Source organism: Lygodium microphyllum, chromosome 10, assembly GCF_053477565.2.
Source record: "Lygodium microphyllum isolate KBCC chromosome 10, Lygodium_microphyllum_v1.1.10, whole genome shotgun sequence".
Lineage (NCBI taxonomy): Eukaryota > Viridiplantae > Streptophyta > Polypodiopsida > Schizaeales > Lygodiaceae > Lygodium > Lygodium microphyllum.
Genome location: NC_141144.1, coordinates 75,836,077 through 75,864,063, shown reverse-complemented (window position 1 = coordinate 75,864,063; position 27,987 = coordinate 75,836,077). Strand labels below are relative to the sequence as shown.

The 27,987-nt window shown below is 40.3% G+C and overlaps 1 protein-coding gene across 4 annotated transcripts in view; it reads left to right on the top strand.

The window, feature by feature from the left end:
- LOC148030177 (DUF21 domain-containing protein At4g14240-like) overlaps positions 1-3,201 on the top strand; it is a 63,068-nt gene extending 59,867 nt beyond the window's left edge. Inside the window, exons 14-15 of one of the 4 annotated variants that reach the window (XR_015692141.1) lie at positions 68-245; positions 409-3,201. Coding sequence is in view for 1 of the 4 variants with exons in the window: in XM_087686448.1 (XP_087542574.1) it covers positions 68-184 (117 nt within the window). In the remaining 3 variants the exon portion in view is untranslated. Of the gene's footprint in view, positions 1-67 lie in introns of all 4 variants that reach the window. The other 3 variants (XR_015692140.1, XR_015692139.1, XM_087686448.1) reach the window with 3 other exon arrangements.
- The last annotated feature ends 24,786 nt before the right edge of the window (positions 3,202-27,987 follow it).

Sequence of the window (27,987 nt, the reverse complement as noted above, 5' to 3'; positions counted from 1 at the left end):
GTGAGTGTAAAATGTCTGATAGGGCAATTAGTTCTTGTTTTCTCATTGTGTATATTGTCGTCTATAGAATTCAAGACACAGTCAAAGTCAAAAGATCTCAGGAGAAGTTCCTAATAAGCCAGACAAGACACATAATATGAAGAGATCAAGCAGTCTCACCCAGCCATTGTTAGATAAACGATGAAGGCATCTATACAAAAATCATGTCTGATGCCCTTTGCGACCTTGCAAGAAGTTAGTTTCAAGTAAGGAGCTGCACTTCTGCATGGACTGCTTAAAATTTGGAATGTTGGCCTCGTACATTCGGTGTTGACAATGTTTCTAAAAGGAAATTTGAAGAATTTTTTGACAGTATATGAAACAACAGGCATTCAGTGATTACCCGATATATGATACTTCCCTTTACAAATATCACTCTCTCTCATGAAGTCCCAATGTACTGCTTCACCAAGACAGGAGAGGACAGACAGGTCATGTTGGCAATTTCAACGTTTCAACAATTTTCTGTCTGATGACAAAAATCCAATTTTAATGCATGTTATATTTCCAAGGCTACGACTCTTTGTGCCCCAAATCAGGTAACCTAATTTTTCTGGCCAGTTCAATATATATCTTTCCCTTCTTTGACATGTATGTATCAGACTCGCATAATAAACGACATATTCGATTGTTTTTAAGACAAAAGTCAGTTTACTTCTTGTCAGGGAAACTAGATTTTGTTGTACTCATCAGTCAAACAAATAACTGAAATGTCAACTGCTGCCTCTGCTGCAAATCTGTTTGGAAGATTCTTATAGGACTTGATGAGTTTGTGGACTTCCAAGTAGTAAAATGTACTGTTTAAACATCATACAACATGCTAGTAATGGTGCTACGTCAGTAACCCTCTAATGATAAAAAGGAGAGGGGTTTATTATTTGATGATTGGTGTGAAAGCACCATTGGTGGGCCATAATGTAGGGACAGAAAGGTAGCTTTCTACTACATGAACCATATTAGTGTAATACTTAATCAACATCAGGTAGGAAATGCAAAGCTGTTATAAGAAAGCAACTGCAGGTTTTAACAACTTGCCATCTTAAGTACATCTGGATGAAATAGAATTTTTCTCATGAAAGCAGATGTTTTAAGCTGGCCTCAACTAGACCCAGGATACTGAGTTCTGAAACTTTAAGTGGTAAGTCACATTAGAGAAGGTGTAGTTTTTCATAGTTGTTTGCATAAATGCGAGTGGTTGGGAGAATAGTACTACTTTTCTGGACTCTCAAGCAAAAGTTCAGAACCTCATCTGAAAGAAATACATAGATTTCTCATGAAGGGTGACATCACTACTTTTTGCATCTCGTTGGAGGATGCACCTTTGAGGTGCTTCATAGACGAGTAAGACCACTTTCACCAATTGGTAGGGTTGTATTGTGACTTATTACATTGTGGGATCAAGGTCTTGTTCTTGCTATTCAATGGTGCCTTGCCTGAAAAAGATGACTTAAGAGTGCAATTAAAATAAGAATGTCAAATATACAACGTTATTGGGATTACATAGCGAAAGAGCTACCTTTGTTATCATAGTACCTAAGTTAAGTGTTGAAAAGAGGTTGGAGCAAGACATTTTCAATGTTAAACCTTTCCAAATTGAATGTAGAATGATTAAAAAGTACTGATTACATATATCTTTGTTGAAGCATTGATGATTGAAGGATTGACTTGACATCTTTGTAACAAGAAACATAGTTTTTGTGCTCTTAACTCTTTATTTCATAGTACTTATGGACAAGTTCGTACCATATTGTTTGTACTGTATGGTACTGTAGGTATCCTTACAGTTCTATAAGAAAAAACTGGCCTTTTTTTGCTCTTGCATCTGGGCATGTTCCTGCGTCACTGGACCTGTCCCAACTGCACGTTTTTTAAATGTTTGCACTTGTATGGCACTTTAGGGATTCTCTAGGCCTTGCATACCACATTCCACCCCCTTTTCTAGCTGTGCAGGCCTTCTCCAACCCCCTTGGATTTCAGCCAGCTTTTTGATCTTGGACCCTTCTTTGAACTTTTGATTATTTGAATTCACACACTTGAAGCTCCAAGCTTGGCCCTTGCCCTTCAACCTTGGATTCCAGCCATAATCCATCTGCGCTCTTCGGTCTTGGATTCCTCTCTTCTCCCACACTCTACTCTATAAAAGGCGCTCCTCCCCTCCATCCTTCCATACTAAATAAGCAAGCATTCTCATTTCTCTCTCCTAAGCATCACTTGAATCTTGGTAGTCACATTCACTCTCTCCTCTTCTCCCCCATTCCCTTCATGTTCAAGCATCAATCATCAAGCCTCTTACACACACACTCCTCTCTCTCTCTCGTCAAGCCTCTCACTCTTCCTCTCTCTCTCTCTCTCTCTCTCTCTCTCTCTCTCTCTCTCTCTGTGTCTCTTTTCTGTTGGACTTCCAAGCTTGAAGCCTCCATTAGCATTATGACTCATGAGCACTTGGCCTTCAATTTGCTTGCCATCGATGTGGAGTGGGGACACAGAGAAGTCCAGATCCTAACCATTAGACGAGCAAGTATTGTTGGAAGTACTATACAAGTTGTATGACTTGACTTTCCCAATATCTTTTCAAGATGGGAGGCAAGTTGCTCCATGCAAGAAAATCCCTCCTCATGGACTAGATTTTCGCTATGAAGAAAGTGGGATTTACTAGGGAAGGATGAAGTGGCACATTGGCACCAACACTTATGGCTGCTCATTATAAGGAAGCCTCGAATGTAGGCTTATGTTTAATCAATGTCTTTAGTATGGGTAATGTTGACTCCACATCTGCATCTTGCTTTGAAGTGGAGACTCACGTGGCATCAAAATTGCACGCATCATGATTGAGTGCAATCTTACATTCATTGTGTTAAAGCAAGAGCAATGGAAGAAGATGCGAAAAGGCATTACTAAAAGGATGGATTGGTGTTATTTATAATGACTTGAGGACCCAGAAGATTTACGAAGAGAAGAGGATTACTAGAGCCCTTTGTTCTATTTGGGCCGTATGGACAAAGTATAATTATTCTATTCTCATTGATGGATGGAGTGATTGTAAGAAACATGGCATCATTAACATACTCCTTTCATATCCATTGGGTCCATACTTTTTGCGGGCCATAGATACTAGCAACAAATGTTGGGTGCATTCATCGAGCGTCACATTTGAAAAGCCACATCGAAGTATAGATTGTATTTTTAAAGTTATTACTTTTATAACCTTTTAAGTTTGGTATTATATTTTATTAAATGATCATGATTCATGAAGCCTCTCTTTCTCTCTCTCTCTCTGTCTCTCTCTCTCTCTCTCTCCCTCCCTACCCTCCCCCCTCTAAAAAGCCTCTGTTTCAATTCTTGAATCTTTCAAGGCTCAACACAACTCTCTTTATGCAAAGTATCACATTTTTCAAGGTCCAAATGGGTGATAAGGGTGGTGCATAAAGCTATGCAATTTATCACCTTTTTCACGGTAAAGATAAAGGTGCTTACAATGTATCACAAGTATATCATACTTGAGTTGAAAGTGTCTTTTTCAACTTGATTTGCTTTCATGTGGTGGTGATTGGAGTGTGTTTGTGAGCTGTAGTCAAGATAATGGGGTCCACTCTGGAATGAATGGGATAAGCACGAGATAGAGGTGGCCAATGCTAGACAATGATCATGTCTTAATGAATAGTTTTTACAGGAGATCCATGCGATTGTGATTGTCATGATTCCCTTTTATAGGGTGTTGTATATGAATGATTGCGAGGGGTTCACCATGGGCTTTCTTGTTTACTTCTTCAAAGTGGCATTGGTGGAGGGGTGGGCTTATATAGTGATCACAAAGACAATATGTGTACGATTTATAGAGAGTAGAGACGAGATGTTATGGATACATAAGCCCATTGATGGTTTTGTAGCTTTGATACATTTGCTCTTTAAGTTGCTGAGATGATCATGGATGCTAGTGATTTCCATTACAAACCAAGTTGCATATTTGACTGTGTTATTTGTGGATGACCATAGTGTAATGTTAGAGAAGCTTGGATGCTATACACGAGAGAACATGCCATTTGATTTTGCTACTTGTTGAAGGAGGGAGTCAGGTGTGAAGCCTCTCTTTTAGTGGTAGAACTTTGGATACATGGTGAAGACTCTTTGGCCCTTGGCCATGAGAGTCGTAGCCAAGGATTGCTCTTTGGGTGCATCTGAGAAAGTGGAGTGTTATATACACGAAGATTCACAATTGACTTAGCACATGAGAGTATCTAGGTTATTGTTGCACTCACACACATATGTTGAAGGCCATGCTTAGCATGGATAGTGCAAAGTAGGTAAACACTACCATAAATGATGTGCAAAGTAGGTAAACACTACCATAAATGATGATTCATAAACCTAAAATGATAAGTCAAGTTTTAACTTCTTGTTTTTGGTCCAAAGTAGGTAAACACTTAACCACAGATGATGATTCATAAATCTAAAATGATAAGTCAAGTTTTAACTTGTTTTTTTGACTTTTACTTTGCCATTACATGTTTACAATCTTTTGTGCATTGGACATGTGAATGTTGATGCATTTAAGTTGATGGGCGACACTCTATTGAGTGAGCATCAAGAGGTCGAGGAGTTGATCTTTGTAGTTGATACTTGTAGTCCAATGCAATTAGCATGCTTTTTTTGAAAGTGCACGTTTTACTTTCTCAAATATCCTTATAGTTTTTACCTTATAAAATTTGAATTTTTTTTTAAAATTTAAATTAAAGAAACGATTGTACAAAAGAAATTGTGCTTTAGAGCAAATCAAAGACAAGCTTGAAGCTCAAGTGAATGATATGGCTCCTTTTATGGCAATCACTACAAAATATCATGGTCTCATAGGCTTATGACCCTAAGAGAGGCATATACTCTTGCTCATTGATCGCAATTAAAGGCTTCTTGTGGATGTCTTAGGGTCATAGGCTTATGAAGAACGGCATATACTCTTGCTCAGTGAAGTGTCATCTTGTTCGACTCCCCTTGAGTTCCATGAGGCATTGCTAAGCACTTTTTACTAGCTTGTTGCCATTTCTTGGGTTGCCTCTGATTGCGATGCCTTGATGTTGACTTGGGGACAAGTTAAGAGACCTTGCTAGTTGTGACACCATTCCACACAATACCTTTGATTCTTGTAGATGTAATTCATCTCTCCAAAAGAGTCATCCATGATAGGCTAGAGTATACACTGTTAAGTATGCTCATGTGTAAGTTTCGATGTTTGTGAGCTAGGCTCCAATTCCTCTCCACGTTCTTTGGTCTTCGTTAGGACATCCCAATTGATTTGCATTGGGGATTGTTCATCCTTGTAAGACCATTGAAAGCCTCTCATGAGCTTATTCACCTTAGATGATGTTGCTTGGTTGAAGGCTAAGAGTGAGCCACATAGAGCATTGATGATGTGATTATGCTCTTAACAACCAACTTGCTTGAGGAGCATGAGAGGGAACTCCAAGCTCTCATTTTATCTTGAAACTTAGTGAAGAGCCATTGGAAGTGCTAAGAGAGAGAGATCCCCAACCCAATGGGTGCCCTTGGGTGGGTAGCCACTTGCGAGCCGTTTGGTCGGGGGAGTCCTTTGTTCCTCTTTGGATGGCGATGTAAACTTTATGGAGCAGGGGATCCTTGGTGAGGGTAAAGAGTAGTGGTGCTAGTGGGCATCTTTGTATAGTGGACTTGCGTCGCATAAAGGGAGAATAAAAAACACCATCAATGTTAACACTAGCAAAGGATCCTCTATAAATTGACAAAAATTGATCTGATTGTAAGCCTTGTCCTAATTCATGTTGATGGGGAGAAAATCAATTTGCATTGCCATGGCATAGTCCTTGGAATAGACAAGATATAGTATCACATCTTGGATCCTTCTTCCATGAACGAGTCCATATTACTTGCCATGAATAATCCTTGCAAATAGGTTCTTGATTGTAAAGGCTAGTGGCTTAGCTAGCACTTTGTATGCAAAGTTCAACATTGTCAAAGGGCTCCAGTTGGTGAGTTTAATTCTATCCAAAACTTTAGGTACAAGCTTGATTACTCCTTGATTTATTATCTTTGGCATTTGCCTAGCCTTTCTTATATGATTTCGTAGGGCAACCATATCAAGTCCACACAGCGGTTAGACTTCTGAAACTCCTTTGTCGGAAGTCCATCAGGGCTTGGGGACTTGCATGTTTTAAAGTAGAGTACCACTTCCTTGATCAGTTCTAAGGTGAAGGATCTCTCTAACAGGAGAGCCAGATTAGGCATAATGGGTGAAACAATGTTGATCAAGAAGGCGTGCAACCTTCGCTTGTAGTCCACCATTAGGGGTTCCTCTCCTGCAATTGTTGGTGGGTGCTCCATAAATATTTGAGGAGTGGACACTTGTTGAATGACAAGGATCTCATTCCTACCTCCCACATAGACATATCTCTCTTTCTTTTGTTTAGCTCTTAGCTTAGAAAGAAAGAATTCATTGGGTGCATCCCCTTTAGTCTCCCATTGCGCCTTCAGCTGCACTTCAATAGCATTTAGAGCTTAAAGATCTTGGAATCTTAGGAAGTCCTCAGTGCCTATGAGTGACCATTGCATCTTGAGGGTTGATTGCGAGGGCAACTTGAATAGAAGCCTTATGTTGTGTGGCCAAAGCTATGGAGCTTCTGCCATTTTTTGCCTTTCTTCTTCCATAGATGTTGGCTATTTGAGTGATCCCTCCCTAGTATTTTAGCCATCTAGAGTCAAGTGAGAGAATGATATGTCTATCTTGGACCCATGCCTCTGAAATGGCATCAACAAATGGTTGGTTATCCAAGAATGACGTATTGAAACGAAATGGAGGGGGTCCATTGCAACTCCCAACCTGTAGGATTACCCTAAAGACCACCATGATAGAGATGTGGTTAGAAGCCACCACATCCTCCAAAAGGGAATGCTTGGTTAGCGCAAAATGAACTTATTTGGTTCAAATGCAAAGTATATTTGACTCCTCAAACATCTTTTAAGCAAAGTCGTCGTTTCAACACTTTGGATGTAGATATTTCTTCGAAGCCTTCTACGGCTCCTTTGGTTGCATGGGATTTTTTCATCCAGTTTCTTGGTAGTAGCTCCAAGCGCATGATCCATCTGTTGTTCCCCTACCTTGACAAGGTAGTTATGTGCAAAGTGCCCATGAGCTGTGTTGTGGTAGTTAGAAAACTTGTGTACTATCTAGAAAACTTTTTGTTTAATTGAAGACAACAATCCACAAGCAAACCCTTTCCCTACTTTCTTACAAAGTCCATAGCGTGCATCACTTTAAGCATCATTCTTATAATGCAGAGTGGCATTAGCTTATAATGGAATAAAAGGGATCTAGGCCTTTTCGTTGTAACTAGTAAATGCATGGTGAGGAGTAATAAAAGTTTGTCATGATGATTAAAGTGTTCAAGCTTAAGGTTCATCAAGGAACTATGTGGATGGTCCTTGGTTTTCTCAATAAGCTCTTCTATGTCTACAACTATTACATAAACTTTCAACCTAAGAAATCAAGAATTTCATTGAAGGATTCAAATGTTATTTCACAAAGATATAACTTAAGTAGCCCCACCTATTCAATATTATTTATATGGACTTTGATCAACATTGTTAATGGTTTAGCATGGTGATTGATACATCTTTTATAACTATTGGCAGACTAGTTCCAAGACCATGGAATGAAAACCTACACAAGCAAAATTTCCACTCGGAAGTAGAGAGGATGGTCTTGATGGACTTGCTTGCTAAAGGCATTAGGGAAAATAGGGACTCAAAATGGGTCTCGTAAGGAATAGATTAGGAAACCTTAACCTTGGATTAGTCCTTTTCCATGATCATCGTTACATGTCTTTTTATCCCCTAGCTCGACTACATTCTTAGGCTCCACCCCTACTTCCTGTGGTGGACCCAACCTAGTAAGTAGGGGATTTCCCTTTCTTTTGGACCCTATAAACTCCAAGTTAGGATCCAAGCAAAGAGTTACATAGCTCCACCTCCAAGCTAGGATCAAACAGAGGAGTTACATAACACCTCTTTTCCAAGCTAGAATCCAACAAAGGAGTTACATAACTTCACCTCGCTTCCAAAATTGCAACATCAACAAGTCATATTAATTTTTGCCTCTTCCAAAAGTGCCACATTAACAAGTTAAATGAACTTTTATACAAAAAAATAATGTTTTTTGTTTCTCATAGGAAAAAGCTTTTTTTATGTCAAAAGACATCCGATTATATTGCATGCTAAAGAGTATCTATTTTTTGTATTGTATTTTGCACTGCAAGGCCTCCAAAGAAATATTACATTTTTCACATTGTACATGGTACCTCAGGTCCACCGAAGACAATTGCATAACTACTTGATGCTCCACCACTTCTCCCGGATGCCACATTAGTAGGGTTGGCTAATTTTGGTGTCAAAAATTATTGTTATTTTCTCCCTTTCAAAGAGAATTGTTCATAAACGAGCTTAATCGTATGATGTGTGCAAAATTAGCCCAAAAATTTTTATTTTTCTCCTCCCTTAAAAATGTATTCTTCATAAATGTGCTTAACTATATGATATATTCAATTAAGCATTTTTCATTACTTTATTTTGTCCACTTGTCCCTCCAAAAAAATATTGCACTTAGAAAATCAATCTATACACTTACCTCTCCTATCTTAGATTGCCTCATGGAATTGCTTACATACATAACCAACCATTTAAGGATAGTGTTTTTGCATGTGTGTGGACGAGAAGTATGCTATTACAAAGTCCCCTTATTGTAAGTGTGGTCTAGATCCAATAACAACTTTCCACTATTGGAAAAGAAGAGTATTGATGTTTGGGTTGATGGGTCCTTGCATCCAAATGTCCCTAGTAGTAGGTGAAATCAACCTCTTTAATTCTATTTATTCATTGCTCGCTTATGTTGGTAATGACAAACATAGTCTAATAGGTTGTTTGAAAGATTTACATGCTAATATTTGTATACATCAATATTATGTACTAGTCATCAATCTTTATTGTAGTTACAAGGTTCTTTAAATGTATTTCAAAATGCTTGCAAGATCAGGAAAACAAAGTACTTAAGCTAAAAGACGAATGAAAGACATACAAAGAAAATCTCAAGTATGTCAAACAAGCGATGGTGGTAGAGAAGCTATAAAGGAAATCATCCTCTAGAGATGGAGAATGTATATTTCAAAGCATTTTTGGAGCAAATAGAGAAGGATAAGGACATAGTAGGGTTGAAATTGGAAAGGCATAAGCAAACTCCCATGGGCTACAAGTTAAGAAAATGCCAACTACTACCAATGTTGTCTCTATAAATGAATGGTGAATAATCAAAGGGATGTGTGCAAGCACTGAGGTTAGTAATATCCCATTAGTAAATGATCTTGACTTACTATATCCCATGTTATCCAAGCTTACTTTTAGGGACTCTTCTAATGATACTATGGCCAAGGTGAGGGTCCATAGTTCAAGCTTCTTAAGGAATTATTGAAATGCAAGTATCTTATTGTCATTGTGAGAGAATCTTTAGTATGGAGAACTTTGCCTTGTTGTATTCCTCCCTCTGATGTGTAATTAAAAAAAAAAATGATGGCTTGTGGCAGTTGAAGTGCCTAAGAAGGCATGCACCATTCTCTCTTAGATCTTGTAACGAACTTCTTATCTCAACATAATTTCTAGCAAGAAAGTGGTGAGAAGCTCTATGTAGGAGTCGAAGAATTCAATGCCAATTGGTAGTTGGATGATCATCTTAAGACATTCACATGCATGTTTAGTTGTTATATTAAAGGATTATCATTGCTACCTTATCCTGTTTGTATGAAAACAAACAAGTATTCTACGGCCTTAGAATATATTGCATGGAATAGAGGAGCACTATTATGCAATAGAAAGATGTCACAAAATAGGTCACTTCTTGAGAAAAATGGAAAACCAAAGTCTCAGTTGATATTAAGAATATCTATTTTTGCACTTCACATTGTCTCATTTGTATCTTTGACAAGCTTTTAAAGTTGGATACTTATTTTATATACACAATGAAGTCTCTTGCCAAGTGCCAAGGAGCTATTGAGAAAACTAAAGAGTTATTAAATTGTTAAGGTCTGAATGGACACAAGGTTAAGATTCCAAGGAGCCAAAAGTTGGTAGGGCTAACTCATGATATAACATAGAATATCTCTTAATGAGTTGTCCAAATACTAAGAAATTCCTTAGCAACATGAATGACAAGTGATTGAAGTTAAACCCTTTGCACCTTGGTGTCATCGCCCAAGCCTACCAAGTTGGTGGGAGGAATACTTGCATCAATGAATTTGCAACTAGGAGGAAGAGAACGGGGTTTTGAATATCCATCTACTAGAGTGCTAACACACTAGGAAATGAAACTAGCTACATATAATAGGAATAATTAAGATGATCTCGTGGAATTAATAGCTAATGAATAAGTATTGAAGCAAATTGAACAAGGAAGAAGGTAGATAAGAAAGGCATGATAAACACACTCTCTTTAATAGTTGAAGAAGCTACATTGTAAAAGGAGATTGCATACCATACACCTTTAGGAGGCCTTTCTAAAGAATGGTATGAAGAAACACAAGGAACTAGATGGTGAAGATTGCCGAGGATGTTCAAACACTATAGGTTAGAGATCAAACTAAGGCCAATTTTGGAAGGAAAACGGTGGAAGTGGATGATATCATGGAATTTTTTCAAGTAAGAAAAGAATGAAGCAACTATGGAGTTTGAAAGGATGCAAGATAGTATTAAAAGGAATCGAAATGTTTTGAAGAGAAATAAAACATGGATCACAAATAAACTTACACAAGTAGGGCTCAAAACATACCCAAGTGAAATCTTGAAGTATGAAGGAAGCAGAGATGGAGCATTTATCATGGTGGCAAAGTCATCCTAGAGGAGTGCAAAAAAACTAAGCACTAAGTTAATTTTGAGTTATCATGGCACTTGTGCAAGTGGCACCTTGAAGTTGGGTTGTGACTAAAACCTAAATTTGTCTCTTTGTCACATACCTCTTGTGAGACATTTAAATGACATTACTCTCTCTCTCTCTCTCTCTCTCTCTGTGTGTCTGTCTGTCTCTCTCTCTGTGTACATGCACACATACATCCCAACTTTATTTTACATACATGAATAACTCTTCCCTTTAAAGCTTTTCCATCATCTCCGCATAGTGAAATAGCAACAACAATGGTAAGACTTTTAAGTGTTTTCGCTAGTAAGATGTGTTTTTGTTTTAAGTACCTTTAGGTATTATATCAATAAATGCTTCCTAAATACTTTGTCAACAATGTTGGTAACATTATCCAAGCCAACCTAAGAGCCAAGCCCATGGGAGGGGTATCTACACCAATGAATGGCCACTTGGAAGTAGAGAGTATGATTGTAAAGGACTCTCTTCCCAAAGGCCACATGTGTAGGGAAAGTTGGCAAATGAGGGTGACTACAACTAATAAGAAGATTGAAGATAAACAAGATATTATCATTAGTATTTTTTAGATAATTAACAAATCTACATCATAAAATAAGTTTACATGCAATCCATGTCTAGAAGGACTCCATTAGTTTACTTTGGACTAAGAAAAAACGTCTCCTAAGAAATGCCAACTCATATTAGAGAGAGAATCCAAAAAATTATAACAAGAGGAAACTTATTTTTGATATTTTATCTCCAAATTTATTTATTTTTAAATATTATTTAATTGCTAGATGAATACATTTCATAACTTTATTGTTAGATTGAAGACTACAAATACTAACATTTAGAAGGTGGAATTTAATGACCAGTGTCTCAAAAATTGAGCCATCATGTAGATCTTTCAAAATTTTAATAATTAAATAGTTTCTCATGCCGTTATTCCTCTTGTCTTCTCATTTCACATTCTTTCATATACGTTCTATTATAACTGACAATGATATTCTAGTGATATTCTTTATCCATCATTGCTTTTCTTTCTCCATAGAAGAAAATCATCTTATTTTCTCTACAGTTTGAAAAATAGGGGAAGTGGGTGCTTGCAAAAGGAGAGCAGTCAACAATCTTCACACTGAGCATGATCCTAAAGACCGATCACTTTGTAAGTGACAAAAGGATTTCACTTTATTTAGCAATGAAAAGAGTTGTGTAAGATGCAAGGAGCAAAGAATTAGGTCTATGGATCAATAGGAAGCTCTATCCCACAAACTATTTGAAGAGAACAGGGACGTGACATCTCTACTCAACTTTTTCAGAAATGGGTATAATGATAATTTAGGATACAGTTATAATCTTGACATGGATAGTAGCTCAGATGAAGGCAAGAAGTGGTGAACGCAAGAAATGAAGACTTATAATTAAATAAGTGGCTCTTCTTACTTCTTTTTATGTATAATATGTGATTAATTATACATATATACTCATTGTGGACCAATTTGTTGTTAGATCTTGATCAGGATAGTCATATCATGATTAATTGAGCTATAGGGAGCATGGAGAATGCACAGAGAGAGAGAGAGAGAGAGAGAGAGAGAGAGAGAGAGAGAGAGAGAGAGAGAGAGAGAGAGAGAGAGAGAGAGAGAGAGAGAGAGAGAGAGAGAGAGAGAGAGAGAGAGAGAGAGAGAGAGAGAGAGAGAGAGAGAGAGAGAGAGAGAGAGAGAGAGAGAGAGAGAGAGAGAGAGAGAGTGTGTGTGTGTGCTTCTTTATTGATGCCTCAATAGCTCTCTTGTGAGCAACATCTTATTGCCTTATCACTTATAATAATAAATGAGTGTGGACATCTATAGTTAGGGTTAGTGAGTAAGATGGGCGTTTGTCCACATGCACCTTTACCCCAATAGCCTTTCACTTAAAGGGCCAATGTGGCTTCAAGGGAGATAAAAAATAGAAGAACATGTGAGGTAAATACATGTGAGATACACTCATTCAATGTCCATGAACTCTCTACAATGTGCAAACCTTGTGAGCAGCATCTTATTGCCTTATCATTAAATAATAAATGAGTGTGTATATCTATAGTTAAGGTTAGTGAGTAAGATGGGCGTCTGTCCATATGGGCCTTTACCCTAATAACCTTCCACTTAAAGGGCCAATGTGGCTTCAAGGAAGATAAAAAATAGAAGAACATGTGAGGTAAATACATGTGAGATACACTCATTCAATGTCAGTGAACTCTCTACAATGTGCAAACCTTTCAAAGGGTAATGTCTCAATGAGAAAGTCTACATGGTTATCATTAGTATGAACTTTAACAAGCCTGATGTGCTTCTCCTCAAGAACTTGACAAATGAAGTGATACTTCACTTCTATGTGCTTGATCTTTGCTTGAAACACATTATTCTTTGCTAGCATAATGGCACTCTAGCTATCATTGTGCAACAATGGTACGTCTTCTCCAAGGCTCAAATCTTCCAATAGATAAGTAAGCAATATAGCTTTTTTTGCATGCCCCTCTAGCTACTACATACTCTGGCTCAGTGGCAAATAATGCTACACATTTTTGCAAGCCAGGCATCCACGAGATTGCGTGCCAAGAAGGGCAAATATTAGTGCATCAACTTTGTAGAGAGAGAGCTCAAGTGGTGCTTTTGTTAGTGACTAAGAAGCATATAGATTTTTTGAGCAACAAGTTGAGAGCCCTATGATATCTCGTGAGAAAAAAGTGGAGGCTAAAATTCCCACTCAAAGTCAACCCATTGTCTTATGGAGATTAACTTGTGTCTCTTGTCTCCTTAAGAGATTTCAACTAAGGGTTGACTACATTATGCTAATTGATTGTGGTGGGGAGCCGTCTTGCTATAAAGAGGCCATGACTCGTGATGATGACAAGCTTAAGCGGGAGCTAGCTATCTAGTCAGAAATGGATTCTATCATGAAGAATCAAACTTGGGAGTTAGCTCCTTTTCCAAAGGGCAAGAATGCTTTGCTATGTAATTGGGTTTACAAATTGAAGGTTACAACGAATAATGCTAAGACAAAATATAAGGCATGCTTGGTAGCTAAAGGCTTTAAGCAAGAGAAAAGTGTGGACTTTTACGAGTTTTTTTCACCTGTGGTAAAAATGCCATGCCTACTATTCGCATTGTGCTTGCCTATCTGACTAAAAAAGATATGGACCTTATGAAGTTGGATGTCAAGATGGCATTTTTACATGGTGATCTTCATGATGAGATTTACATACAACCAACTAGATAGCTTTGTGAAAAATGGAAAAGAAAAACTTGCCTGCAAGTTAACGAAGTGTCTTTATGACTTGAAGCAAGCCCCATGGGAATGGTACATAAATTTTGATGCCTTTATGTAGTCTTGTGGTTGCAAGAGAAGTGAGATAGGCCACTTCTTATACACTAGAAAGATAGTGCTAATCCTTTATGTGTATGATATGTTGATAGATGGGGAAAAAACATGTATGAGATTCATGCCCTAAAAACAATGTTAATGGAAATGTTTGAAATGAAGGATTTGGGACATGCAAATCACGTTCTTGGTATGTGTATACCTAGGGATAGAACAAAGAAATTACTTTATCTATCCCAAAACGATTGTGTTAGCGACATGTTGCTACATTTCAATATTGGGGGGGGGGGGGGGGAAACAATTAGTACTCCATTCCCTTGCCACTCCCCGACTTCCATAAACCGCAGTCCGCAGTGATCAAAGCAAAGACCCAACAGCCTCGCCTTCAATGGGTACCTAAACAGCCGCAACCACCGCCTAGGAGTCGACGCTCCTACCCACATAAGACCCAGAACTCTAAACCTAGGAGGCCAAGACGCAATCACTGGAAGAGCCGCGTGATTAAGCAAAGATGGTTCCCTAAAGCCCTCTTGCATGCGCAAGGCTACTATGAGGGAAATGGCTCACTGTGGATCCCTAAGGCCCCCGCGGCCAAAGGCACTAGTCATACGCCACCCTCAAGCTTGATCAGCCCACGTCCCCCAACACCTCAAACCCATAGGCCGCAGTGCTCGCCAGAGCCCTAGCCATTCGACTCATCTACACTTCGTCCCAAGAGAGTCGCACAAACCTATCGGCCCAAGCAACAGCCACCGTCACAGGTGGCATCATCCGACCAAGTCAATCCGACTCTCAGCAGCAAAGCTGACTGCAGCAGCCCAGTTGCTGTGACTGACCCTAACCCGCCCTTCTTCCAAATAGCCTGGTTGCAGGCTCAAGGAAACTCCCAACTGTAACTATGTACCGTCAAGGCCTCTAGTTCTAGCAAACCTCGACCGCCCGTCGGCCTTACGCCCTGCTATGAACGGAAGCCATTTCTAGCGCTAGCCACTGACCTTGTGGAGGACATCGGAGATGATGTGGTGGACTGCATTAAACGGCTCGATGCCACCTTCGTGTCGCTAGCCCTCAGCTATGACCGCTTGGACTTGGGTCTATTAGAAGAACCCTTTGCAACGGAAGTGCGCAACATGCCTTGCTCTTGGGAGACTTTTGAATTCTCCTTTGCAAAGGCTTCTCGCTCTGCTACCGAGTTGCTCGGTAGCGAGGTCTCCAAAGAGCAAGCCATTAAGCAACGTCTCATCACATCCTATGATCAGTGAACCACTTTGGCTATCACTGATCAGGATATCACCGAGTTATCCAAGCTCACTTATACAGACTCCACGTTTTTGAAGCGTTGGTACACTCTTCGGCTGCAATGGGAAGTTGAGGGGTGTTGCATAATGACCAACGCTGAGGAGCGTCACGCAATCAAAACAGTAGAGTATGACCCCACCTATGTCGCGCCAACCTCGTATCGTGTATTAACCACTCTTCGTGGTCAACCCATAGACGAGCACATTAAAGGGCACCCCTACCTTGACCGTCTCTTAACCGAGGAAGAGCTCCACATTGCAAGTAGGGTCGATTCTGGCAATCTCCTAACGGATGTTCTGACATACATCACGCATGTCGGTATTCGCCCATTCGAATTAGACAGGGAAGCTCAGCTAGAGTATAACCCCAACTTCTACGCCTGGCTCTTGCACAAGTAGACCGACACCCTTTATGCTGAACGCCCTTGGCCTCTCAACCTCCAATCCTGGGACGGATTCTTCTCGTTCCAAAGGGGGAAGGGGGTAATAAGGTGGAATGCAAAAAATAAACAAGGGAAATCTAAAAAGTAAACCAAGTATGAAACGTCAGTTAAATTTGAAATGCAAGGGTAAGATGTAATGGTAAAAGTATGCAAAACAAAGTTAAGGCTATGCTCAATAAAATCTGCTACGCTTTTATTCCTCCAGCAAATTAGTTGTCAAAAAGCACTAAAAGTGGAAATGGCTGAACTTGCAGGTAGCGATCATGGCAAGCCAGGACAAAGCGGGCAAGCTCCCCTTCTCGGAGGAGGAACAAGCGAAGTACGGCCTCACAGTGGAGACGAGAGCCTTCAACCAGTTGAAGTTCCATCACGTCTTCAACCTTGAAGACGTGGCCATCAAAGAGTTGGCAGTACACTAAATCATAGATCAGTGCCACCTGCAGAAGTACCTGGATGCAGTGGGCCGGAGGGTGGACTACACCGAGTGCGTTGACTTCTTGCGCACCTTCAATAGGAATAGAGGCACCATCACGGTGCGTGACAATGAAGCCACCAGACAGGTGCAGATCGAGCTAACCCTCGAGTTGGTGGAAAGGGCACTAGGGTTGCCGAATAAGGTGGAAAGAAAGCCCAAAAGAGACATCTACGCCATGTTGGGAATGGACAAGGTGAAGGTCCATACCAATGATGGGATTAGTCTGGCAGACATCCCCAACCCAGAAATCCAGCTGCAGGCAAAGATGGTGCACGCCTTGTTCTCAAGCCAGAGGTACAACAGCATAATGAGCCGAATCAACGTACCTTTGCTCGACAGCATTGCGGCACAATCGCTGGATGAGGTGGACCTTAATGGGTTTGTGAGGAAAACAATAGAGGCTTCGGCTAAGGCCGTGGCAACAGGAGGAAGAGCCGTTGGAGGGGAGTCCCCGTCGTCCCGATCAACCCGCAAGGCATCATCCTCCAAAGCCGCAACCATAGGGTTTGAAGGTGTTCTTATAGCCATCATCCAAGAAGCACTAGGGCAAGGACGAGAAGGAGAATACAGGAAGGGGGGTGACGAAGGAAGTGACGAGTCACCGTCACAATCCCCACCTCACATAGAAGAGCAACGAAGGTCGTCAGATGAAACAGAGACCGACGCAGACGAAGAGGGAGAGTCCCAGAGCACCCCACAGAGGCACACGGAACAACGAACCAAAGCCCTGCATGGAAAGAGAGAAGAGGAGCGAAAGAAGAAAGAAAATGAAGATTTGGAGGGGGCTCGAAGGGAGTCTGTCAAGGATGAGGAGGAGAGAAAAAAGAAGACCAAAGAGGAGCTGAGAAGAAAGGAAGAGGAAGAAATAGAGCTGGCCACCCGTCGCTCCATTGAGGAGCAGCACAAAAGAGACAAGGAAGGTGCATATAGCCCGTACCGAACGGAGGCACCTGGTTCCAGTACGAGTGTGTCGAAAATCACACCCCTGCCCCCAGCAGAAGGAAAAGGAAAAGATCCGATGATGCTAACTTTCCCCCTCTTCATACCTTCCATGCCAGTCACTCCTATCATGACGACACCCACTGCCACCGCCACCCAAGGTTCCACCCCAAAAGTCGATGAGAGCAACGTGGTCACTTGGCTACAATTCCTGGTGGAACAGGAGCTGGCAAGAGAAGCGGCCATGGCCACCCCAGCATCAGGAGTCAAAAGGGCAGCCACGGCTGATTTGGAGCCAAGGCCGGAGCTGAAGAGGCAGAAAATAGAGGACGCTGTCACCACCACCACCACCACCATGTCCCACCCCCCACCTCTAGCAGGCCAATACGACGAATATGTTAAGGAGTTGCTCTTGCAATTAGAAAGGGCCAGGGAAGAAAGGAGGACAGCTGTGGAGGAGCTAGCAGCAGCAGAATGAGAATCACGAGCCGCTCTTCAGCTAGAGAGAATAAAGCAGATAACAGAATACCAAAGGTCGATTGTTGCGCTCAGGGAGGAGGCCAGCAATAAGGATGCAGAGGAATTAAAGGCCCTGAAGGAACGTGATGCTACTTGGGAAGGTAGGAGAAAAATATTGATGGAGCGTCTCAACGGGGAGAGGGAGACCAATGCTCACTTGCGGTGCAAGAATGATCAGCTATCTGCAGTCAACCTGGAAGCACAAAGTCAGCTTGACAAGATCAGACAGGAGGCTGCAGAGCTGGACTAGTTAAGGGAAGAGGAGATGCGAAGGATGCAGGTGAAGCTGGACCAGCTCAATGCACAGATCGTCGATGAACGCCAGGAGCAGTTACGCCTGCACCGTGAGCTCGAGGCCCAGCAGCAACAACTCATGGCTATGACCCTCCATCAGGGGGAGAGCTTGGAAGATATGGAAAAAAGAGCAAAAGAATGGACTGATCACAATGAGGGGAGAATACGGGACTTGGCATGCTGGCTAGCCAAAACCGAAGGAGATAGGGTGCTGGCTGAGAATCAGACAGAGGCGGCCCAGCTCTCCATGATAGCCCAACAACACACCTTCCTCAATACACTGCTCCACTCCACCAAACCGGAAGGAAACGAAGCCAATAATCAACTACAGAAGAAGCTAACCATTGCACGCAGAGCTGTAACAGCAGGCCTGCACGTGCCACTGTAGCTAGGAGGCCCACTGCAGAGCCTAGAGGAGCAAAGAAGATATCTTGCACAGGTAGGCCTGACGGCGGAGGAAATAGATGAACTCCGTTTCACAGAGGCGAAGGCACAAGAAGACGTGCAAGCAAAAGGGGGTGAACTGGAGTTTGATCTGGGACATCAAGAGGAGGAATATGTCCCACCACCCCCTCAGCCACAACAAGCGGAAGTGCAGCCCCCTGATACGTCTGCGGAGAGAAAAGCAGCCCAGGCTAACCGCAGGAAAGAAATGGTAGAGAAGGCAAGGAAAAAACTGAATGTTAGACCTATTCCAAGACAACCTGCCCCTCTCCTACTGCGCCCTCAAGATCCCCTTGCTGAATTCCACGCCGAATTGATTATCTGGGAACAACAGGAATGTAACCGTGACCCCTTCGACTTGAGCTTTGAGTTTCCCGCTACCTTGAACAGAGTAATGCCCATTCAACTTGTAAACGACGTCATCGCTATGGGTGCAAGGCTCAAAGCCAAGTGGTTAGCGGAGCGAGAGGCCCATGCAATTGCTTGGGGAGCCGAGGACCGCGAATTTTGGCAGGATAAAGTCCTCCAAGTGCCTAGATCAGCGGGAGGCTATAATTGCCAACCCACTTGGAGAAGACGCATTTTTGACGTCAACCTTGACGCGTGGATGGCATTTTGTAACACCCTCCCTTTTGAGAGAAATGACCCTACTTTCATGCCGTATCCTCGAAGGGTAGGGGTCGACTTTAATCCGTCCATCCACAATAGGTTTGATTTTCCCATTATCTATAACACCAATAGCACCTCCCATAGGGACACCCTTCTCTTTACCCTCCCTGATTTGTATAGTTCTATAGATAGATTTCTTAGCGAGTTCACCTCCTGTCCTGACCTCGCCTTCATAACCACTTGTAATTATCTTAGACTAATTAGGATCCTAGTCCACCAAGAGCATGCACCTCAAGAACACCACCTCCCACCTCTCTACTTTGATCCCAACGCCATAGATAGCAGCACCATGACTCGCCTCATGATGCGCGCTTCTCTTTTGCCATCCTTCTGTGTTGCACTGCTCAAAGATATGAGCGATAGCAAATTCACCCAGTGCAACTACCCCTTCCTTTCTACCACCACTCTCAAAACCCGCCTCAACCTCAAGGGCTACTTGTTGAGTCGTAGATTCCTTAACAAGGCCCCTTGCCCTCCGCCATCCCCTACCCCCCATTCACATGACGAGGAGTAAACTCCCGTCATGCCCTTGTATCACATGTCTCCATGTATACGCCTCTTTATGTTTATTATATAAAAAAAAAAGAGAGAGAGAAGAAAAAAGAAGCACCATAGTCACTGCACCTAGGGTTCTCCCTAGCCCCCTCCCCACTTCACACTTAGGGCACATCAAGGGCAGGACTTTTAGACCTGTCACCCTAAGACTTGCACTGCACCTCCAATGAAGCACGAACTGGGTCCTCAAGTGTGGGACGTTACCAAGGGGCTTGCCCAAGGTTAGACCCATCTCCCAGTTCCACTGCCATGGGCACCACACACTACACGGCGAGACAGACACACCCCTTAGGGAGTGCACAACTTTTCTTGCAGGTTATGTTCGAGTTTCAAGAAATGGCTACTCTGCGGAAGAGGATCACCCACGGCATCCTTTAATGGCCAAAACTTCTTTTCATGTGCCGGTATCCAGCCATCTGCCTGCTGATGGCTACCATGATTGAACCAAGTCAAGGTAGAACTGCCATTGGCATAGATCTTGGAACCTCATCATCCAATGATCCATGCCCAACGCCTCAAGATCTACGGATCGCTTATTGATTCCACAAGCCTGAAGACCTTCAACTCAAAGCTGAAGACCTTCAACTCAAAGACAAGGATCTTCAATCAAAGCCATGGATTTTCAAGGCAAACAACATTCGGGGGGTTTCCCCAGAATAAATCCCTCCAATACCATCCTCCTAAGGGATTGCTTATTGCTTCAAGCGTTTCTAATACTCGAAGGATGACCGGCTACATAAGGGGCACCACAATAGTATGAAAGATGCCGCGTATCTTCATGGAACCTAAAGCATGCCGGAATCTCTCATGGTCATCGTCCTTAAACTCCATCACCTGTCATTCACTCAACCACCTCGAAAGCAGTGTTATCCACCTACATGTTCCGCCTAGCAGCCGACCTAACTAGCCACTACGTCCCACCACAGTGCCATGGGACTGGCACTTGGCTAGGAGGGGGGTAATGTTACCGTGTTTTCTACAGCACAGAGGAGCGAAAAATGGAAAAAAAAGGGGGATAGAAAAAAAAGGCGCAGGATAAAAGCAGAAAAAGGCGCCTTGACCGGTAACCAGTCCCTAAAAAATTTAAATGTTTGGGCACGACCCTCAGAAAGCCTCGGTGCCGCCCCGAGACAACAAAAGAGTAAAAGGGCGCACCATTAAAATGTGGGAGCGCCCCCGAATCTTTGTAAAAGAGTGCCAGGCTCGCTCCTGTGCAAAGTGTACGCATTAGTTGGGGATAGGATAAATTAGAATGGTGGGAAATGGAAAAAAGGGGCCTAGGCTACGACCGGCCATGTAAAAAAGGGAAAAGGGGATGATCGCCCAAAAAGGATTTAGGGCTTTGTATATAAAGTTGAAAAGTGAATGAGAAGCTCATTCTTTGGTGTGTGGCAAAAAGAATCTTCTTCTTCTTCTCTTCTTCTCTCCTTCTTGCTTGTGTGTGCTCTTGAGAGAGGGAGTGTGAGTGTGAGGGAGTGAGTGTGTGTGGGAGTGAGGGATCAAGAGGATGAAGCTCTTCACCATCTCCTCTCCTCTTCTTCTCTTCTCTTCTCTTCTCTTGCGCATGCGGCTATGGAGGATGGAGCTTGGAGATGGAGGAGGCTTGAGGATGCTTGAGCTAGCATCAAGAATCGTGGAGCTACCAGAGTGCAAGGGAGAGGAGGGTACTCGATCAAGCATCAAGGTAAGCTCACTACACTTGTAGGATCGACGGCGCGTCGGCTAGGTGAGAGATAGCCATTAGAGCTCGCTTGGAACTCTTGAACAATAAGCGGTCCGTGGGTCTTGGCGGTTGAGCGAAAGCTCCCACAATCCTGTAGACCTTCTCATGAAGGGTCTTCCAGCAGAGCGGTTTGCTCATTGCCGACAGATGATGGGAGTTGGATAGATATATGTATTTCAGCTTTGTACATACCTAGACTTAGCTAATTCTTTTCTCCTCTTAAGGCACATTGCCTTTAGGTGGGAAACTGTTGTGAATAAAGGCCCTCGTGCCTTTAAATGTGCTCAGGTGTGAATACACCCTTAACACTTGTACTTACACATATATATCTATCTAAAAATCTAAAGTGGTACACTCGTCATTGTACTGAAAATCGTGCACTGTCTGCTCTTTGCTCTCTCTCACTCTCTGTCTCTCCGCACATAATCAACACCTATTGTCTTGATCTTCGTGCCGACTTGTCACTACACACATGAAGGTTTCTTGCCTATCCAAGCCTCCTCAACCCCCTCACCATGTATAAATTACAATGCTGCGATATTATTGTGGGAGACACCAAAAATCCACCATGAAGTACAAAGATAGAAGTTACAGAACTGTAATCACTTCAAAGACCAAGGGCAACATGTGAAATGGTAACGGTGAGGTGCACTGGTGTAGTCACACCATTGATCTACAAGACATCTCTAGTGCAGAGAATCTCTCTAGGATATAGACAGAGAGTATCCACACACCATAGGGAGATAGGAAAGATTGTAGGGCAACTTTGAGCATATGAAGAGAGACACTTTTATTCTCAAAATTTCTCAAGAATCATGCAAAAGTATCCTATTTTGTACACTGTTTGGTTATATAGTGCATAGAAGAAATATTGCAACTACAAAGAGATATGTGAACATATGCTTACCTATTGCAAAACATAATGTTTGACACACCATTTTTATTTCCCAAGCTCCTTGTTTTGTTAGTTATTTGGAATGGAGATGAAAATTAAACTAAGACATAACCTACAACCATGCACAGATAAATGGGACAATTGAATTTGATCAAACATTTGGTGAAAGCTTAGATACTGTGATAGCCAAAGGAATATGTCAAGAGGTATGGTGGTCATGTATTTGGCATGCAACAACAATTTTTTCCTTGCAAAGTTTTCCCTGCAAAGACTGCTTGTTCATATTTTTACCACACTTGTAAAAAATGAACATGTTGTATTAATCAAGTAGAAAATCAACAAATGACTGTTCTAATGATATCAAGACTTTTTAAGGACCATGTGCAACAAAACAGAAATACCACCATCTAGTATAGTATTTGGTTACCCATTTAGCAATTGTACAACCGTCACCATAGCTTCAACCCAAAAACCTTGAGTAGGACCAACATTTGAAAGCATAATTAACACCCTTTCATTAATTGTCCTACTCATGTATTTTGCCACATCTATTTTGTGTTGGATTACTAGGTGGATTGAGCTCTCTCTTGATGCCACACACTTCACAAAAGTTTCTAAAATTGTGAGAGATATACTCTGCACCATTATTAGTCCTAAAACACTTTAGTCTCTTTCTAGATTAATTGTTTGCAAGTGTAAAAAATTTATGGAAGCAAGGCAATGCATAATCTTTTCTAGCTATAGTAAAAGCCCACACTTTTCTATTCTTATTATCAATAAATGTGATAAAATATGATGCCCCCCTAAAAACCTTGTAGGCATAGGCCCACATATATCTCTATGTACATAAGTCAAGTGGTTCAGTCTTTTTGCTATTTAAGTGCTTTTTATGGAATGAACGAGCATGTTTACTATATATGTGATGCTCACATATAGAAAAATTAGCAAAATAAAGAGGTGACAAGTAACCCAAAGGAGAAAACATTTCCTTTCCTTTCTTAGACACATGACCTAATTGAAAATGCCACTAAGATACACTTGGCTACTCAGTTATTGCAATTACATGATTTTTACAGTGAATACAAAAAGAGGATATTAGGTTCCACATTTGGCTCCTCTAGATACAATAAGCAAGCACTAGTGGACTTTCCATGACTGACTACTAAAAGTAGTGGAATATCCGAAGTCATCAAGCTGACCAATAGAAATTAAGCTCTTTGTGAGCTTTGCTGCATACATTCTGAAGAGTGAAGGCAGAAGCATGATGATATGGAGACTGCACATCTCTTACATCAACTATGTCACACATATAGTCATTTCCAAGGTGGATAGATCCATGCCTACTATTGTAATATGAACAAAACCACTCCCTATAAGGAGTTACATGAAAAGCAACACTAGAATAAAGTATCCAAACTTGGGTCAAGTGTTGATCTAATGTAACCAACACATTTTCAAGAAGACTAGAGGTAGACAATACTTAACGATCATCTTCATGTGTAGTACTACATTCACTTTCTCAATCTTCACTTTACCTTTGCCTTTTGCTTGTCAACATCCTTTTCATCCTTCTTTCTACCCTCTTGTTATTTCTTTCACGTATAATATTCTTTCTTGATATGACAACGTTATCTTGAAAACTCAATTTCTGCACCTATATCTGACTGAATAATATGTTGAACTCATTGAGGTGGGAGGCCATACTAATGCTCTTCTTCATCTGCAACTCAAACAACTCAAATAGTCACTTCATTAGGTACATTTTGTTTGAGGCAGTCTACTTCTCATATGTTTTGCATACCTTTTTCCATAAGTCATGCACTGTGGTTTCTTTCATAGTAGTAAAAATTGGTTTTGCCATGTGTAAGCTGATAGTGGACTTAGCTAATCTATTCAACTCCATCCAGTCATCTTCAAATATATCTATAGGTTTTGTATATCTACATTTTATCGGCCTTTTGCTCTTTCCATAGACTAAAAATTTCCAAATTTTATAGAGTTCCCTATCCATAGAGGTGATGAAGCTGTTTTCACAAACTCCAACTAACTATAAGGGAGAAACAATCATCAAGTAAAAAAACTTTCACTAAAATATTGACAAAGTTTTTGTAGCAACTACTTAGTATAACCAAAATTGAGAATAAGTGAAATGAATTATTGATGAGCAATGATGCATATAATAGTATTCAAAAGCTGTGAAAATCATGGATTGTATATGAGAGCTAACAATATATGTAGGTCATATACTGTAGTACTATATACATTACAATCTCTGCTCTAAGAAACAGATGCTACATACAATAGCAACTAATAGCAAACCCCAATAGTAAAAATATTGCAATTTACAACATCTATAAAATAGTATGCAGTTTGATACAACTTCTATCTAGGAACCTATAACATGCTATCTTAACTCAATAACTCGTATATAACATCTATATAGTGGACACTGTAACTTGTGACCTGATTTACAAATTTTGAATAGTGTATGCAGAATTGTAGAAAAAGATGAAACAACATGTGCAACACTCGCAAGTCAAAAATGGAGCCCGAAATAGTCTCAGATCGAAAAATGGAGTAGACTTAGCACTTATGACCTATGCCAAGCCTCAATGGATTAACTCAAAAATCAGCTCATAACAATTTTAGGACGATGATCGAGAAATCCCAAATTAATCCAACATGCATAGCTTTGACTTTGCTTCCAGTGCTTGCAATTGTATGAGGAGTCATGTTACTTGCTAGACCACTCTTAGAACTTCCCTTTCTCAGGAAAATCCTCACAGAAGAAGATATCCATGTTGTGAGTAGATGAAATCAAGGAGGCGTGGTACTTGATGTTGCCACATACTTGACCCTAATTGCAGAATTACCATGACTTCTTGACACACACACACGACACTCTAATACAATCTTGATTTCTATCAATGGTTCACATCTTGGCAAAGTGACGTTGTACCATGATCCAAAACATGTGTACATTACAATTTCATATACAATAGAATTTATAAAAACAAAGATAGCAACATTAAAAAAAAATCATTAACCCATGTACACCACACTATCAATATCATTGCAATGCTTGGAAGCATTGCCATATTTTTCATGTATAGGGAGAGACTATTAACAACACAAATTCGTAAGTGATGTTAAAAGAACAATTTTCAAATGTTTTAAAAAGTCCTCATTGAACTTGACTGCATCTATTGTCAATTTTTATCAAGTGAATAATGCAAACAAATATGTAGCAAATGATATACTTAAAGTAGCAACAAAGGATAAGCAAGTCAACAAGCTATGGAAGACCTAAATGACACAAAAAAGATTGAAGACATCAATGCATAGGACTTTCAATAATACGAAAAGAAAATTGACCTCAAGGAGCCAAATTCGAACCTCATCTACTACCTCAAGCTTTACCATCTCTCAAACTTCAACTATTTTAGTGCAATGACTACCATGGTGTTCAACCATCTCTTAAAATTCAAACTCTTTATCAACAACAGGTTCTTCACAGCTTCAAATTGAGTCTTAAATATCCTCTAAGTAATAAGTTAATTAACTACAACACTAGTCATTACTAACTATTTATCTACATAATATATAGTACACATACTCTTTTTAACTGATAGTTTATTAACTACTACATCACTAGTTGACAATACACACACTTTGTAACTAACTAATTAGTTACTTAGTTAACTATATCACTAATTAATTAATTAGTTAATTAACTATGACACTAGCCGTCTAACTATTAACTACAATATCATGACATATGTGCCTACATTCCTACATGCCTAACAAAATAATCAATACTAACTACCTGCTGACTAATAGTGACTAAGTAAGTAACTACAACTACCTACTTGCTATAATTAACTATGACACTAGCCATCAACAACCATTTAACTACATCACAACATACATGCCTAACAAAATAAATAATACTAATTAACCTAAAAAATTACGACTAATCAACCTAATGAATTTGTACTAATGCTAACTCAATAATTAATACTATCTTAAATGATTAATACTAATAATCAATACACAACATTACCAATTAATAAAATAATTTATACAAAGTAATCAAAATAATAGTTTAATATATACATCACACACAAAATCCATGATACACAATCAAGAATGCATCACTTCATGCTTTTGTGGTGATTGTGTCACATTTTTTTTCATTAGGGAAAATCATTTGTATTGTCAGACTCTGTCATTGTAGTTGCTAAGTGTGGCAGATCACTACCTTTGTCCACTCAAGTTGGTAAGATGATGGCCATGTTTTATAATTACTAGAGATATTCATTTGTTGCAGTATTGATTGATTGACACATATCACATAAACAAGAATTGACCACACATCATATCACGCCAATCGACTGCGTCTCACATCACGCAACGTAAGAAATAACAGTTGACTAAATGAAACCTTGTGAGCGCATTGACATAATTGATCATTGATTGACTGATATATCACACAAAGAAGAATCAACCATGCATCTCTCTCTCTCTCTCTCTCTCTCTCTCTCTCTCTCACAAATAGCATACCTTGGCAGGGCATAGCTCATTTATGATTCATAGTTCAATGCAAGAAATAAAGGAGTGTCGAATTTTAAAACCTCGAAACCTCATGAGCACATTGTAAAGAAACACCTAGTCGCCTTGGCATCTTGGCAACTCTAAGACTTTGTTTGGATGGGGTTTACACTCCATTGAGCTTAGTGTTCATTTTTCTTGATTTCAATTACTATTTGCTTTTGACTTCATTTTTGTTTAGCATTGAATTTTTACACTTTAGTAGTTACTTTTTCATAATTTCATAATTTTAATTCAATTTTCAATTCAAAAAAAGAAAAAAGATAAAGAAAAAACCTTCATTAGGTTCCACATGTAAGAAAACAGTAAGCTTTTAAAAAGGTTAGTGTCTCTCCTTTAAAACTAAGCAAACGACACTATTTGCAAGCAAATATGGTAGCATCTTGGATTGATGCCAATCGTTGAACTTGTAGTAGCATTACATTGTTGGCAAGGGTGGTAGTTTTCCTAGCATACACAACACCCATTCAAATTTGATAAAAGGTTGAGGGAGACTTTGGTCAAAAACCTTTTATTTAAGTTATTTAAAAGCTTTTGTTGGAACCAAATTGTTGATTAAATAGAGCATGAATATAAAGAAACGAACCTCAAACCATTCATTTCACAATGGGACAAGATGGTAGTGGGGGACTAGAGCCATGCAAGTGGTTTTGGATGGTGCAGAAGGGTATCTTTGATGGAAAATGGCATTGTTTATGTGTGGTGGAGGATGACGTCTTGAACTAATAATGGAACCAATAATGTCTACTCTTTTGCACACTCAATGATGTGAAATGAGTGAAGCCCCTATTCTTTCATAACCTTA